The sequence below is a fragment of the Ursus maritimus genome, unplaced genomic scaffold, assembly GCF_017311325.1.
Source record: "Ursus maritimus isolate PB19 unplaced genomic scaffold, ASM1731132v1 scaffold_10, whole genome shotgun sequence".
Classification (NCBI taxonomy): Eukaryota; Metazoa; Chordata; class Mammalia; order Carnivora; family Ursidae; genus Ursus; species Ursus maritimus.
This window is the reverse complement of record NW_024423344.1, coordinates 46,425,212-46,441,302: the sequence shown is the minus strand read 5'-3', so window position 1 is coordinate 46,441,302 and position 16,091 is coordinate 46,425,212. Positions and strand designations below refer to the sequence as shown.

At 38.5% G+C, this 16,091-nt stretch overlaps 1 protein-coding gene across 5 annotated transcripts in view; it reads right to left on the bottom strand.

Moving 5' to 3' along the window:
* The window catches only part of PIBF1 (progesterone immunomodulatory binding factor 1), a 197,797-nt gene extending 181,974 nt beyond the window's left edge, over positions 1–15,823 (bottom strand). For 4 of the 5 annotated variants that reach the window (XR_567411.2, XR_567410.2, XM_008686641.2 and 1 more), the window contains exons 1-5: positions 15,605–15,823; positions 14,282–14,572; positions 6,064–6,164; positions 3,374–3,572; positions 908–1,027 (exon numbers count right to left, since the gene is read on the bottom strand). Coding sequence is in view for 3 of the 5 variants with exons in the window: in XM_008686641.2 (XP_008684863.1) it covers positions 908–1,027; positions 3,374–3,572; positions 6,064–6,164; positions 14,282–14,533 (672 nt within the window). In the remaining 2 variants the exon portion in view is untranslated. The remainder of the gene's footprint in view (positions 1–907; positions 1,028–3,373; positions 3,573–6,063; positions 6,165–14,281; positions 14,573–15,604) is intronic. The other variant, XM_008686640.2, reaches the window with a different exon arrangement.
* Positions 15,824–16,091: the final 268 nt, after the last annotated feature.

The window sequence follows — 16,091 nt, the reverse complement described above, 5'->3', positions numbered from 1 at the left end:
AACAGAACCTTGTAGTAGGATTCATCTGCCTCTCTGGCATCACTCCTGCTGACTTCATCACTCCTATGAGGAGAGGAAGGAAGATGAGCCCTTATTTACCTGTAATATTGGTTCTGTATTAATGACCCAAATAGATTTTGTCCAGCACTAACAGAGCAGCAAATTAGGGCACTGAAATGTAAATTAAATTATAATTATTTATTTCTGGATAGATCTTTGGTAAAAGCTGCCCTTGAAATAGGACATAAAAATATTTATATGCAACTTTGCTAAAAATGACATTTTTACTTTGAAACAGAAACACAAGCAATTCAATGAAATGAATGGACAAACGGGATTATTTCCTCCATTTGACAGAGCAGGAGATGTTAAATGAGTTATTCAATATCATACAGAAAAATGAGAATGTCAAGACATCATCTAAGATTCTGAGTCTAATCTGTTAAGAGTTTGAACTCTAGAAGGCCAGACACTCCCTCTTTTGAGTTTAGTGCTGCCAGCACGTGGCACAGCAACAAGCTCATCACTGGGGCTGATGCTTACATCCACGCTCGTGCCCCAAACAAACATTAGGAGAACTAATGTACTTCATGAAGAGGCAAAATGATAAATGGATAGCAGCTCCCTTTCCTATCCCAAACAAGGCTACTCTGTAATGAAGAACCAAGAATGAGTTACAACAAAATGTTCAACCACGGATAACAGGCCAATATCACAGCCTCACCCTGTCGATCTTTAAGATGACTATTTCCAATTTAACCCTCGCACTGCCTGAATAATTGTGTAGTCAGCATCCCCCAGTCCCATTTTTCTATCATTGACTTTTATATTCCTGCTCACAAATCTTGAGGAACCCCCAGAAAAAAACACGGAGCTTCTTCCCACCAGCGATCAGAATCATACAAACCTCTGTCAGTTGTTTCAGCTGGGCTTTGTTTTCACTTAGTTCTTCTGATAGGTCATTCTTTTTCACTTGCAGTTCAGAGATTTCCTTTCTTAATGGATTCACTAGTTCATAGAACCGAATCTTTAAAAGCAAAAATCAAATTAAAAAGCAGTTTTAGAATACAAGTTACAATTAAAATTTACTAATTTATAGTACCCTCAATTATGAGTAATAAAAATATGAAGGTAAGAAAAGGAAAGCGTTGTTTTGCATTATACGCCTGTATAGTCAAATTTTGCTTGTACAGTTATTAACTGACCCTGACCACTAACACTTTATTAAGGCTTAATGTTCAATTAAGTTTCCTCAAGGCCCAGATTATCGATAATTCTCCAGCCTGACACAGTCTCTTTCTTCCCCTCTATCTATACTCCATTTACTACTTACTCCCCATTTCCCACTACTGCTCATTCCACCCCATCTGCTTGTAATTTCCTGAGCACATTAAGTGCTTGAGTTTTGCTCCTTTTTCCTCTGACAGAAGAATTCTTCCCACTCACAGCTCATGCTTTCACTCCCTTCAGGTCTCTGATCAATGTCACCCTATCGGTAAAGCCCTAATTCCTCTCATCTGATTTAAAATAGCACCCCCACTTGAGGGCAGTTCCTAGTCTCACTCCTGCTCTTTTCTCCACAGCATTTATGACAAACATTCTGCATATTACTTTTAAATTACTGTCTGTGTTGCTCCACCCGAATGTAAGCTCACGAAGGCAGGAATTTTTGCCTGGTTTATACATTGCTCTATCTCTTTTGCCTGAACACGTGATAAGCCTACACCCTAAGCTCTTGGTGAAGCTCTACTGGTACCACTGCCGAGTCAGGGAAAATCAGGATGAATCAGGAGGGATCTTTCATATCACTACTTCCACTCAGTTCAGACCTCTCTTCTTACTCATAATTCTCTCAGAGGAATCTGTCTGCCCTAATCTAGTAAAGTGTTCCATCTGACAAATTCCTATAAAATTAAGAAGCCATGAACAAATCAGGAGAGGGTAATTACGCCTATTTATTATATGGGCATGTAATCTGCAATTCCTTAATATGTTGCTGAATTGAGAGAGTACCACGTCTGTTACGAGGCTAGTCCTCAACACAGTGAATTTGTGTATGACTAACTAGTGTGGATAGTACCGTCTGTGAAAACAAGATAACAAAGAACATTAACAAACCAGAGAACAAAAATATGTATAACTGCCACTTGTGGGATACTTGATACCTACTATGGATAAAGTCACCACGACAGCACATGAGAGATTTGATTAGTCTTGGACAGTACACTTCAGACAGAAAAAATATATTTGAGCTATTTAAATAAAAAAATAGGCAAAAAGAAACACTTTGTTTTATAAGAGATCAGTAATCCAGAAACCTTACGCAAATGAAAACCAAGAGTAGCAACCACCACTCCTGCAAAAATAACAGATATATTTACTATATGTTTACTATGTTCTACGCACTATGCTAAGCATTTCACATACATATTCAGTTAATTTTCAAGATTACCTCAATAGAAAGGCACTATTACTATTATCAATCCTTTTACATATGAAAAAGTTCAAGCCTCTAAGGGCGAAATGACATCTATACATCACAAACCAGCAGTTCTGAAAGTGTGGTTTGGGAACCCCTGGTAACCACCCTGTCACTCTGAGACCCTTTCAGGAAATTCCTAAGATAAAACTATTTTCCTAATAATACTAAGATTTTTTTTGCCTGTTTTACTCTCATTCTCTTATGTCTGTTCAGTGGTGTTTGCCAGTGGCTACCTGATGTGTGATGAGATCATCGCCTTCAAGGCTAATGAAATATGTGCTTATGTATTCCTGCGTTTTAAAAATGTCTCAGTGTTAATTTACCAATATGGCAAATACTAATAGATCTAGCCCATATAAACAAAAGCGCCTTGGGGTCCTCAGTAATTTTCCAAACGTAAAGGGATGCTGACATCAAAAAATTTGAGACTAAGGCCATAGATGAATCCTGTGTGTAGATTTGTATAACCAACACCGCAACAGATCCTGAACTAGACCACAAAGATCTCCTTCATCCTACCCCTTTACGATCACACCAACTCCTTTCTCCTCTACCATCCCTACCCCCTGGCAACCACTTATCTGTTATCTCTGTAATTTTTCATTTTGAAAACATTGTAAATCACCAGTTTATGATAAAATGATTCATTTCTACGGACTATGTAACCATTAACTTCATAGACCTATTTTTTGCTCAACTTTGGAGATCAATGGTCAAGACCCTTTAAAATTTGGTGATTTGAACACCATTCACCATTTCCAGATGAGGGCCATAAAATGATAAAATAATTTATTAATTGGGTACTTGGAAGGTTATGGCTATTACATGATTAACAAAATCTAATCTGAAAATATATGCAGTTTTTTTTTTTAAATGATGCAACACACTTACAGATACATATTCAGGAATGGAAAGCTGATCTTCAGGAAAACCTTTTAGTTTCATATACTGTTCTTCTGTCAACTCAAAGTCACGCAGGTTTCGACGAATATCTCCTGCCTTCTCTCTCAGCTGAGTATTTGTCTCTTCTAGTTGTTTCTGTCTCAATAAAATAGTTTCCATTTCTTGTTTCATTAGTTCTTGGTATTTTCTACATTAGGAAAGAATTTATGGCAAACTTAAAAAAATCTTTGAGATTTAATTTTCTCACAGTTACCTTTTATAGTAACATAAAAACAGGAAATGAGAAGCTCTCTAGTGTTTTTGACTCCAGTTAAATGCTTATTTAAGCAGTTAAACACAAAATGACAATTCTATACTCATTACTAAATGTGCAGCCACATAAATTGTTAAATAGAAAACTGATATCTTAAAGAATAATTTTTAAAACTCAAATTATAAAATTATACATTTCCTCTGCTTAAGATATAAGTTTTATACATTTGTTTTGGACCCTACTCATCAAAATAATTTTCATTTCTATCTATCTTTAAGGAAGAATTGCTTGAAGATGGCAACGCTCGACCACTGTAAAGTATTCATTCAACCAATGAGGTGATGAAAGGAGTAATCTGTACATAATCATTCTCAAAAAATACATGGAGCATTAGTTTTCTATTCGAAGATTTTTGAGTAGGAAGGGACAACTGATTCTTTCCCCTTCCTTCTGTATCACACCCATCAACATACAAACATGCTGTTACTTCTCCTATCTTAAAAAAAAAAAAACAGTGACCCTATTTCACTGTCCCCTTTGTTTGCTCCTCCATAGAGCAAAATTTAAAAATTTTCTATACTCACCATCTGATATCCTTTCTCTTAAACCCATGCGAATTAGGTTTTTATCCTTCCTACTGAAATCTTAAGGTTGCCAATGACATCTAGATTGCTAATGATCAATTCTCAGTTCTTTTCATCTGTGACCCAATCATTACTTGACACAACTGATCTCTCCTTCCTTTAACACACTTTCTTCACCTGGCTTCCAAGTCACCCTGCTCTTGACATTTTTCTCCCATCTTTCCAGTGGTGTTTTCTCAGTCTCCTTTTCTGGTTTGTCTTAATGTTAGGAGTACTTGGCCCACTTCTCTCTCTGTATTTACTACCTTGGGGAATTCATCCAGTCTTAGGACTTAAATATGTACTGTCTATATCCTAATGACTCTCAGATTTATATCTCTAGACCAAACTCTTCCAATACCTACACATGGATTTCTAATAAGACAACTCTAACTGAACATGTCCCAAACTGAACTCTAGCTCTTTACTCACAAACCTCTTCCACTGTGCTTTCCCTATCTTAGTTGACAGCAACTCCACCCTTTCATTTACTCGAACCAAAAATTTGCCACAATCCTTGATTCCTTTTTTCCTCTTGAACCCCACATGCAACTCATTAGGACATCAGCTCAACCTTCAAAATATATTCAAAATCCAACAATCACTTTTTACTACCAAGAGCATTATTGCAATGGCCTATCAACTGCCCTCTTAGCATCATTTAATCTGAAAATGCCTCCAAGAATTGGAGTAGAAGCAGCCCAACCACTGAATGCAGTGGTTCAAAAGTACTGTCCCTAGACCAGAGGCATAAGCATCACCTGAGAACTTGGTAGGAATACAGATTCTCAGCGCTCACCCCAAATCAGAATATCAGAGGGTGGGACCCAACAATCCTTTTTAACAAGACCTCCAGATGGTTCTGATACATACTAAAGTTTCAGAACCAATGATCTAATGTTATAGTGCTTGGTAACTGGTCAGATAATTTTTTTAAGTATCAATTAAATAGTAAAATCTGACAAAGAGAAAAGATGAGCACTTTACTTCTAATTAACTATGGAAAGAAGCAGTCACTTGCCAAATTTTCTACATAGGGTTCAGATTTTTTAAATACAAAGGTATGCTTTATTTTTGTGTGAATCATTATTCATGATTGCCAAGTTCAGTTTCTTCACCTTAAAAGACACTTGGGAAGAAATCTGAGAGGATGTTTTTTATGGACTTGATTTTTGCTCCCAACTTTTAAATCTGTCTTGCTTTCACTTAATTTGATGACGATTTTTTTTCTAACCACTCACTTTCATTAAATTGTTTCCAAGAATTCGTTATAGTTTTCATAGAAGCAGCACATCTTTTTTCCACTCATATTTCATTGTTTAAATAATTTTTAATTATGTAAGTATAGTAAGGACAACTGTCATAGGTATATTTGAGAGTAAACACAATGGACTCTTTCTAAGTACACAACTGAGCTGGGAGAAAGAATGCAGGCAAAATAGAAGATAGTTTAAATCTGCAGAGTTAGATGGGCCATGAGAATTAGTTTTTTTTTACAAATCAAATGAAGAAAGGTTAATCCAGACAATAGGTTAAGTGGTGGTGAGTTTAGAGAATTTCCATTGTCATTTACGGATCACTTACACCAGCAATGTTTGTTGAATGAATGCTGATTTTGACATTTTTTTATTTTGTGTATTGTATCAAGTAACCTACTTTTTTTGTTGGTTTGGATGTAAAAATTATTACCATCGCTGACTTAAAATTGCTCTATTTTAGCTTACAACTGCATGCATAAACAGGTAATGAAATTACTTTTAATGGCTAAATAGGTATGACTGTTTTTTTAAAAACTTTCTTACCTGGCATCCTTTTGTTGAAAAGTCAATTGGTTGTCTAATCTCAATGTCAGTAGCTGCTTCTGGTGAAGAGCATCATTAAGTTTCTCCTCCAATTCTTCAATCTTAATAAAGAGAAAGAGGTAAGTTATATGGTCAACTTTCAAATTTACCACTACAAAATGTCTGAAAAATACAAAATGTTAAAAAAAAAAGCACTTAAAAGAAACAGGCTAAAAAAGGGATAGGGGTTCCTCTGCAATGGTTATATTAACAAATTGCAGTCTGTTCCTACAAATGCTTGAAACTGCTGCCACATACATGGGTTTTTCGCCAGGCTGTCATTAAGACTACTTTTCCCCCTTAACCCACTGTCACTGAGAAGGCCGTGAACAACTGGGATTTTATTTTGGTGCCTCGCCCAGGTAATTATTTCCTTGCTAGACTCTGCATGTGCCCTCTTGATCGATGTATCTCCAAATGAATACTTCGTGAGTGATGTCACAAATGTCCAAAAGAAAACTAGCCCTCAGGGCGTCCGTTCCTTGCATCTCCCTCGTCTCCAACGCAAAAAACACCTAAGCCACGGCTGATGTCTACCTCTCCCTCACAGCTTATTCTGATCAGACACCATTTTGTTGCTGTTCTTCTTGTTAAGTTCACTTCATAAACAGCTGTCAAAACTGCTCCATCCTTTTTGATGTCCACTGACAAGGCTTCAGTTAGACCCCTATCACCTCTCACTGGGAGTGCTTCCTTGGGTCCAGTTTTGTCAACCGCCAAATTTATCTTCCTTTTAAAAAATATTATCAAAAATTTATTTCCCCAGTTTTAAGTCCTTCAGAGGACCTTCACTGCTTTCTTCAAACTTCATGGCATGATGTCCCAGTACTTCTTGATCTGGCCCTTGCCAGCTCCGTCCTTCTCTGGTCACTAGCGAAAGGACACTCTGTATCCTTAAGTGCTTGCCATTCTTCAAATATGCTGTCGTCTCTCTAAGCCTCTATGGACTTGGCTTTTGCTCTTAGTCTAATTAAAAAATTCATTTCTCTTTTTTTCCTTTCAACCCAGGTAATTCTTATTCGTCTTTTAAAATAGATCAATTTAACAGCCAATCTTTAATACATTCAAGTGGATTCCTCTTGCATCAACACATTCCCCATCTCTACTGCATCATCTCTATCATTAAGCAAACTACTTCTATCATCCACTAAAAAGAACAACAAACAATACTCTCTTGATCACACCACTCCCTTTGCTAATGTACCATTTCTCTGCTCACCATTACGTCAAAACTTCTATATTTGTTCCATAATATTCCAGTGCAAGTATTCTGGATCACCTCTTTTAATATTCAGTCCACTGGTAATTTCAGCGTATTTATCTTACTTGACAGCATGATTTGACAAAGCAGATGACTCTATCCTATTTTGGATTCCATGTTTTTCCTCATTGGTTTTCCTCCTAATCCATGGGCCACCTGTGGGCTCCTCAGGCTCCTTTGCTAGATTCTCTTCCTCTACCCTATTTCTAAATGTTGGACTCCACTTCACGTGGTTTGGGGCCCTCTGCTCTCACCAGGTACTGCCATCTAATCCCATAGCTTTAGGTGCCATGTATATTCTGATGTATATTATACACACACGACACACACACACACACACACACACACAGCCATGGACTGGCCCCTAAACTCTAACTGACAATTCTGCTTTGGGGTCTAACAGGAATCTAAAGTTTAACATGTCCAAACAGACCTTATATCTTACCTCCCAGATCAGTCTTCTCCCAGTCTTCCATTTCTCAATAAATGGCTCCAGTAGAAGCAGCCAAAAACTTAAGTCTTACATAAGGCAATAACCCAATTAACTGTCTTCTGCTTCTACCTTATCTGTCCTCGGTCTATTACTTCAGTGCCATTTTAAATACAAAAATCAGGATGTGTAACTCTAATTGCCTAAAATCTGCCAGTGGCTTCTCTGATGACACAATCTAAAGCAAGGGTTAATAAACAATGGCAACGGGCCAAATCAAGCCCATGTCCTGTTTCTGAACAGCCCATGAGCTAACAGATTTTGCACTTGTAAAGGGTTAAAAAAACCAACAAAGAATATGTGACAGACCACATATGGCCTGCAAAGCATAAAATATTTACTGTCTGGGTCTTTACAGAAAAAATTTGCTGACTCCTTATCTAAAGTAAAAAACTCCCATTGCTAAGTGATGCTGTGTCACATGACCTTGAAGATCTCCCAGTTGTTTTTTGATCATTTGTCTCACTTGAATGTGATCTACATAAAAAAGGGACCCTGCCATATTCAGTTATATTCCCAGCAACATGACTCAATAAATGTCTTAAATCAACAAAAGACAACCACATTCCTCATAATCATTACTTTGCAAATTAAGAATACTGTTACCACAAGGACAGAAACTTCTACTCTTTCCAGGGTTACGACTTTCACAATTTTAACTGACTTCTAACTTTGGTTCCTTAACTCGGAGATAATCAAGCTGGGAAGATGCACCCCTTCATTTATTGCCCAAGTAATAAGGAACCCATAGACCTCAAGTGAAAGATAAAAAGACTTTCTGGCACTCAAAAACTGACAGGCATGAAGACTAAAGAGGAAAGGAATGAAGAAGTAAATTAAGGAAGGAGATTTAGGCAACGATGGGCAGGGATAAAAATGGAAAGCTAACGATTCTCTAGAATCAGGACGTTTGGCCTAAGCTGTTACCGTTTTAAGTTCTCTCAGTGAGCAAGAGGGAAGTGGGACTCAATGCTTTTGAGCTCCCTTGGAAAAATGTGTTCTTGTTTTTAGATATGGAGAAATCAAGTCAACGTGAATCAAGACCTTCATAGTAAAAAGCTGTAACATTAGTAATAAACTGTGACAACCATAAAAATTGTATTGCCACCATACTGGTATGGAAAAGACAAAAGAAGTTAGATTACATAGATTCACAGACTTCCTAACTTAAAAAGACTGTGATGAGTAGAAAAAAACCTGCTACTTGTCTCCCAACACCAAGTCTTCTCTTCTTTCTAACGTAACTCTGATTTTTATTAGTGACAATAATGTATCCAGTTAAATATTTACATTTCCCAGCTTCCCACTCCTTGCAGCTAGGGTGGTCATGCTATATAGTTCTAGTTTATTGAGGTCACTGGCTTGAGCTTCTGGGAAAGCTCTTTAAAAGGGAATGAGTCCTGGGGCTTCTGGGTGGCTCAGCTGGTTAAGCGTCTGACTCTTGGTTTCTGCTCAGGTCCTGATCTCACGATAGTGAGATCTACCCTGGCGTGGAGCTCTGCGCTTAGCCAGTAGTCTGTTTCAGATTCTCTCTCCCTCTCCTTCCCCCTCTGGCCCTCCCCCTGGTAGCATGCACTCTCTCCTTCAGATACATAAAAAATTAAATAAAATCTTTAAAAAAATAAAAATAAATAAAAGGGAATGAGTCCTTTGGCATGTGCCCCATATTCCTCCTCATCTCTGCCTGTGACATGGATACAATACTGGAGGTAGATCAGCCATCTGTGACTTTGAGATAAAAGCACATGCTTAAAACAGCTGTGCAGAAGGTTAAAAGGAGCCTGGGTTCCTAACAATATCAAGGAGTAACCACCCCAAATCTAAATGACCTACTTTTAGATTCCTGTTAAACCAGAGAGACAAAATCCTTCTGTGTTACCGGCAGCCACATGTTCTAAGCCTCTGGTACTAGCAGCTGAACTTCATCCCCAGAACACTGCACGGCTGGTTCAACCTCTTTCCACAGCAAAAATACCTATAATATATTATGACACTTGACCATTCAGGACTACTTGAATGCTTCCAATGACAGGAAGCTCAGCAAGTTAAATCAGGTCATTTAAATGTTAATAGCAAGAACAGGTTTACAGTCAGCAAAAACCCACTTTTCCTGTGACTTTTATTATCTATAGTCTAGTGAGGGAAATTTATTTTTAATAATGCCAGATGTAGAATATATATACAATGGAATATTACTCAGCCATCAAAAAATGAAATCTTGCCATTTGCAATGACATGGATGGAACTAGAGAGTATTATGCTAAGCAAAATAAGTTAATCATAGAAAGACAATTGCCATATGATTTCGCTCATATGTGGAATTTAAGAAACAAAACGGGATTATAGGGGAAGGGAGGGAAAAATAAAATATAACTGAAACAGAGAGTGAAGCAAACCATAAGAGACTCTTAACTACAGGAAACAAACTGAGGGCTGCTGGAGGGGCAGTGGGTGGGGGGATGGGGTAATTGGATGATGGGCATTAAGGAGGGCACTTGATGTAATGAGCACTGATATAAGACTGATCAATCACTTGGCACTTGATGTAATGAGCACTGATACAAGACTGATCAATCACTAAACTCCCCCTCTGAAGCTAATAAAAAAATAATGCTAGAAAATAATATTTTCATCTTTGTACCCCCAATGCTCAATGTACTGGTAAGCTCTGGAGAATGTCTAAAAATTCTGTTCTTTCATTGATCCCAGACTCTCACTTTTTCACATTCTACATCTCTGAAATTGGAATGCGTCTTACAATCTATAGCACATAACAGCTTAACTTGGCAGTTTTTTTTTTTTTAAGATTTTATTTATTCATTCAACAGAGATAGAGACAGCCAGCGAGAGAGGGAACACAAGCAGGGGGAGTGGGAGAGGAAGAAGCAGGCTCATAGTGGAGAAGCCTGATGTGGGGCTCGATCCCGTAACACCGGGATCACGCCCTGAGCCGAAGGCAGACGCTTAACCGCTGTGCCACCCAGGCGCCCCTTAACCTGGCAGTTTTTAATCTCAATGATACAAGTAATGGTCCACTTCACAATCAAACTGCCTTGGATTTGATGAATTATGGAAGACTAATTCTTCTACTGTATAATATTTCTCCATATATTTGACAGCAAACATCTTACTCCAAAGGGGTCTCTAAGCAAAACAAGCCTAGTGCTCGTGAACCAAAAACCATGGGAATGTAACGTAGGCAGCTATTCTGGAGAGTAATTTGACAGAACACTCAGTTGAATTAAGTATGCATATACCCCATGAGCCAGAAATTCTATTCCTGAGCATACATGTCAAAGAAGATGTCCATGCAGGTCCAGAAGAGAGATGTCTACGGAAGGCCTACACTACATGTGGTGGCAAAGAGCTGGGAGCAATCTAGGTGCCTATCTCTGCGGTAGTGAATGGACAGACTGGGAGACACACAAACTGAGAATTACGTAGGAGTTAGAAGCAGAAGACTAGACATACACAGTAACATTAATGATTTTAAAAACAGCCTTGAGTTGGGGGAAAAAAAACTATAAAAAAGATGAACTTTAAAACAAAACATGCAATTTACATTTATGTAAAGGAAAAAAATAAGAAAAATATCCACTTTCAAGAACAAACGTAAAAAGAAAAATTAAAATAGTTAATAGAGGAGAGCCTGGGTGGCTCAGTCAGTTAAGCGTCTGCCTTTGGCTCAGGTCCTGATCCTGGGGTCCTGCCACCTCGTTGGGCTCCCTGCTCAGCAGGGAGTGTGCTTCTCCCTCTCCCTCTGTACCCCAACCACGCTCGTGCCCCCTCTCTCTTTCCTCTTTCTCAAATAAATAAATAAAATCTTAAAAGAAATAGTTGATAGAGGGAGGAAGGGAAACGAGCTATGGGAATAAAAAAAATAAATATACAAAACAAAAAGTGGCGGTGGCAAGGATCAATGATGATTAGGTGTCATAAACTCAGGAATATGGTTAATTCAGTCTTTTACATTTGTGGTCCCACTAGAAAAACAAAACAATAAAAAACTGTACTAAGCACCATGTGGTATAATAATATAGTGCTGAGTAAGTATAGCTGCTATTAATATTTATTTTACACCAGGCATCTATGAGCTTATGTGCATTGATTAACCTAATCTTCCCAACCACTCCACAAAGTAAATACTATCATTATTCTTATTTTACAGAAAATAAGGGAATAAAAAAGTTAAGGGATATGCCCAACTATCGGGCTGGAGTTCAAACCCAAACTGTGTGTATCTAGAACTGTAGCTCTGATCTGTTGCATTCCAGAGCCCCTCATGAATAAGCCACCGTTTCCAAAATATAAATCTCACACTTCGAAAAGGAGAGAAGCCATTTATAGCCAAGCACAATGCAAGCTGAAAACAGTAAAAGTGGCCTAACAAAATGTAAGTTGATGTGATATGTAGTTAGCACTTAATAAAATGTTTCTTGATTGAGTGGGTGGGTTCGTGAATAGGAGATTACCTCGGCCTTCCTCAATGGACTGCACTTATGGAGATTTTGAGGGGCAGAGACACATGAGCCAGCAGCATTGTGGGAACCCACTTGAGGAGTAACAGCAATATGAGTAAAGAAATAGAGACTGGAAATCACTGGATACACTGAAAAAATACCAAGTGGCCTAGTCTAGACCAAGTCACCTATGTAGGTGACCATACAGACAACCTAAGAAAGCATTAGGAGCTTCCCTTGGGTAGAGAATGGGCTTTAGATCTCTTGGTTTGAATCCTACCTGGCTCCATCCCTCCCATTTAAATGGCCTTGGTAAGCTATTAACCACTTGTGATTCTGTTTTACCAAGAGCAAAATGGGGTTCAGTCCTTCATTTAAGATCGCTGAGCACTTACAATGTGCCAGGAACTATTCTGAGTGCTGGAGATATAAGAAGCGTAACCACAAAGAAACCCTCGTGAACCTCACAGTCTGTTAAGAGAAACAAATACCAAAACAAAGTCAGGTAATCCTATGAACACATATATAAGGCACAGAGAATAAAGGGGGTGAAAAATGAAGATATTATTTAAGTAGACAACAGCAATGAGAACTAATATTGTGTGCTTACTAAATGTCAGGACTAGTCTAACTTATTCTATTGATTCATTCAATGTTAAGGGGCAGGGGAGATCCCCCTAAAAGCACTTATACCTCACAGAGTTGTTGTGAGGTTTAAATGAGGTAACACATGAAAAGCTCATAGAACACTGTCTGGCACAATATAAGCACTCAATAAATATTAGCCATTAATATTCCTAGTAACTGTACCTAAATTATTTCTTTACCTCATTAAGACCTTGGACACTTAGGACTTAGGACATGTCATTTTCCTAGAGACATAGTCAACGATTTTTTTTCTAGCGGCAAAATACTTAAGTATATTGCTATGATTGGCAAGAGTTAAAATAGGAGACTGACTTAACAAGAGAGAAGGTATAACTGAAACGACAAAATGGGGGGGGTTGGAAGAAGTGAGATCAAGAGCAAAAGTGGAGAATTTACTATTGGAAAGAAAAAAATTTCTCAGAGACAGAAGTAGTAAGAGTTAAGATGTGTCTCCTATCTCTCTCTCTCTCTTTCTTTTTAAGATTTATTTATTTATTTGCCAGAGAGAGAGAGCACAAGCAGGGGAAGCAGCAGGCAGAGGGAAAGGGAGAAGCAAGCTCCTGGCTGAGCAGGGAAGGACCCCGGGATCATGACCTGAGCCGAAGGGAGACATTTAACCGCTTAACCGACTGAGCCACCCAGGTGCCCCTTGTCTCCTGTCTTTCTGAAATCACTATAAATTTCTTAGAATTAGTGACAACTTTACCAGATCTTACATAAAATATTCCATAATTATAACCACATAAGGCAAAAAAAACAGAAAACAAAAAACCCAAGGACTAGGACATCCTTTCTATTTGGCAAATACCACTTGTTAAACATTATGGTAACTGAATTTACACTTTGTACTATGACACAGTAACTATCAGAGATACCAAAGAAACTGAATCTCCAGGGCAGAGGACTATACAGACTCAATAATATAATTATGATATCCATTCTCCCTATCAAACTAGTCACGTTAGGGTTAATTCCCAATGAAGCAGAAAACATCTTGGCTGGAAAAAAAAAACACCTAAAAAGATATACCTCACACATGCCAGATTTTAAAAATTGAGCCTACAGAAGCAATTCATCTCTGCCCAACTTCAAATCATCCCCTTTCAGGATTTTTATTTAATACACAGAAGCATAATTCACTCCCCCTCACCTTCCAAAAAGTTTTTTTTTTTAACTATGCAAGAAAATATAATTTTCTTTTTGAAATGATAAATGTATCATTTCAAGTTTGGATTACATATATATAATTTTAATTCTTATGTATCTACAGTTTGAAGACAATAAAGCATAAAAGTAACAAAAATTACACCTAATTCTTACCTTCATAAGATAATCCACTTTCAAGTTGTCTATCATCATATTTTTCTGGGATAGCTCTATTTTCAGTAACTGAATATTATGAAGTAGTTCTTTACGTTCGATTAGTTGCTGGGTGATTTTGATTTTACCATCTCGCTCTTCTGATGACGAAATATCATCTGTAGGAACTGTTGTTTCTAAACTAATATCTTCAGATTCCAGAGAGCTAGAGATGTTCACTTTTTTTGATGCCCTGGCAATTTTTCGAGACATTTTTTTTTATGGCTCAGTTTTCTTCTCCAATTCAATTTTCTGTGGGTTAAAAACACTAAATGTATTAAAACATTCTCTATGGAAAGCGTAAGTATATTAAAAAGATACTAATGAATGCCTAAGCAGTTATTAGGCAATCTGGAGGACCCCTCATCTAGGACAGATTAGTAAATTATTGCTCAAATCAAACATATTAAATCAAGGTCATTAAATCCTACTATGAATTTGCCCCTGATGAATAAAAAGCCCAGTTCCTGGGGACAGCCATCTTACTTGTAGGAAACAAAGAAATGTTCCACGGTAAAGGATAAAAGCCCTAGTCAGTAGTAACCAGGAACGCTACTAATAAAAGCAGCACGTGTTCAAGATTACAGAAATCACTTCTGAGTTGATCACAAAAAGGTTATGTCTATTTACAATCTTGAAGGATTTGATAGCAACAAGAGAAAAGCATGCAAAAATTAAGGTTGGTACAGAGGTGTCGAAAATGCACAATAGCATAAGATAGTGGTAGTCCCGCTGGGGCCAAGCCTTTGTGATTCCGAGTAGGACTCGCCCTATCCCTCATACACAAACACAACTTTAATACGACTGCAAGAGCCTTGAATGTCAAAATGTGTTCGAAATGTATTCTACAGGCAATGAGACATCACTGAAGGTTTTTAAAAAAGGGAAACAGTGAGATAAAAACATTCTAATACACTTCCAGGTAAAATGAAAACAAGAAGGTAGAAAAGATAAACTCAAGTATTCTAAATCGAACTTCTTACCCTTTCACAAGAATTTTAGCAATTCTCGTTTTAATACTACATGACATAATAAATTATTTACGGTATTGCAGATTTCAGCTTTTCTAACCTAAATGATTAGAAAGGTGTGTGGAGGGGAAACGGCATCCCTCTCAAAGGGAAAAGGGTAAAGAAAGGTGAAATCAGAGTGGCAACATCTGGATTACAAAGGATCGGGGGCCGGGACAGCCCGCACGTGCGGAGTGAAGAAAAAAAGCCAAACTGGACAGTGTGGAAGGATTCCCTGCCCCGCGTGGGAAAGGAAGGGATCGCCGCTAACTACCTCGAAAGATTCAACTACTCCACGTCTATGGCTGGACCAGCCACCACCGCCGCCTCTTCAAGAAGCTGAAAGCGTCCCCAAACAGAAGCTCAGGTTGCAGCTCCTCAACAAGGGATTTCAGATCGGGGACCGTTAGGACCCGTAACCAAGACAACCACTTCCGCGCCCGTAGGAGAACGGAGGAAGCGGCCGCGAGCAGGCTCCCGCGCCGCCGGAACTCAGCCTGGATCCACCCCACGCAAGGAGCCATGCATGCTGGGAGCTGTAGTCCAGAGGCGAGCCCCACCCAAGTCCTGGATGGAAATAGCTCCGGGCTCCGCCCATCCTCTTCGTTTTCGCCCAATCCTCGTAGCCCTCAGAGAGCCAACGAACGCCAGCCTCGACGTTTTCCCGCGAGAGCTATTTATTAATACCCAGGAGCGGGAAGGCGTGAACTTCGGGGTAAAGTATAGTTGTGCCGCAGGGCTTCTACTTGGCACTTTACACC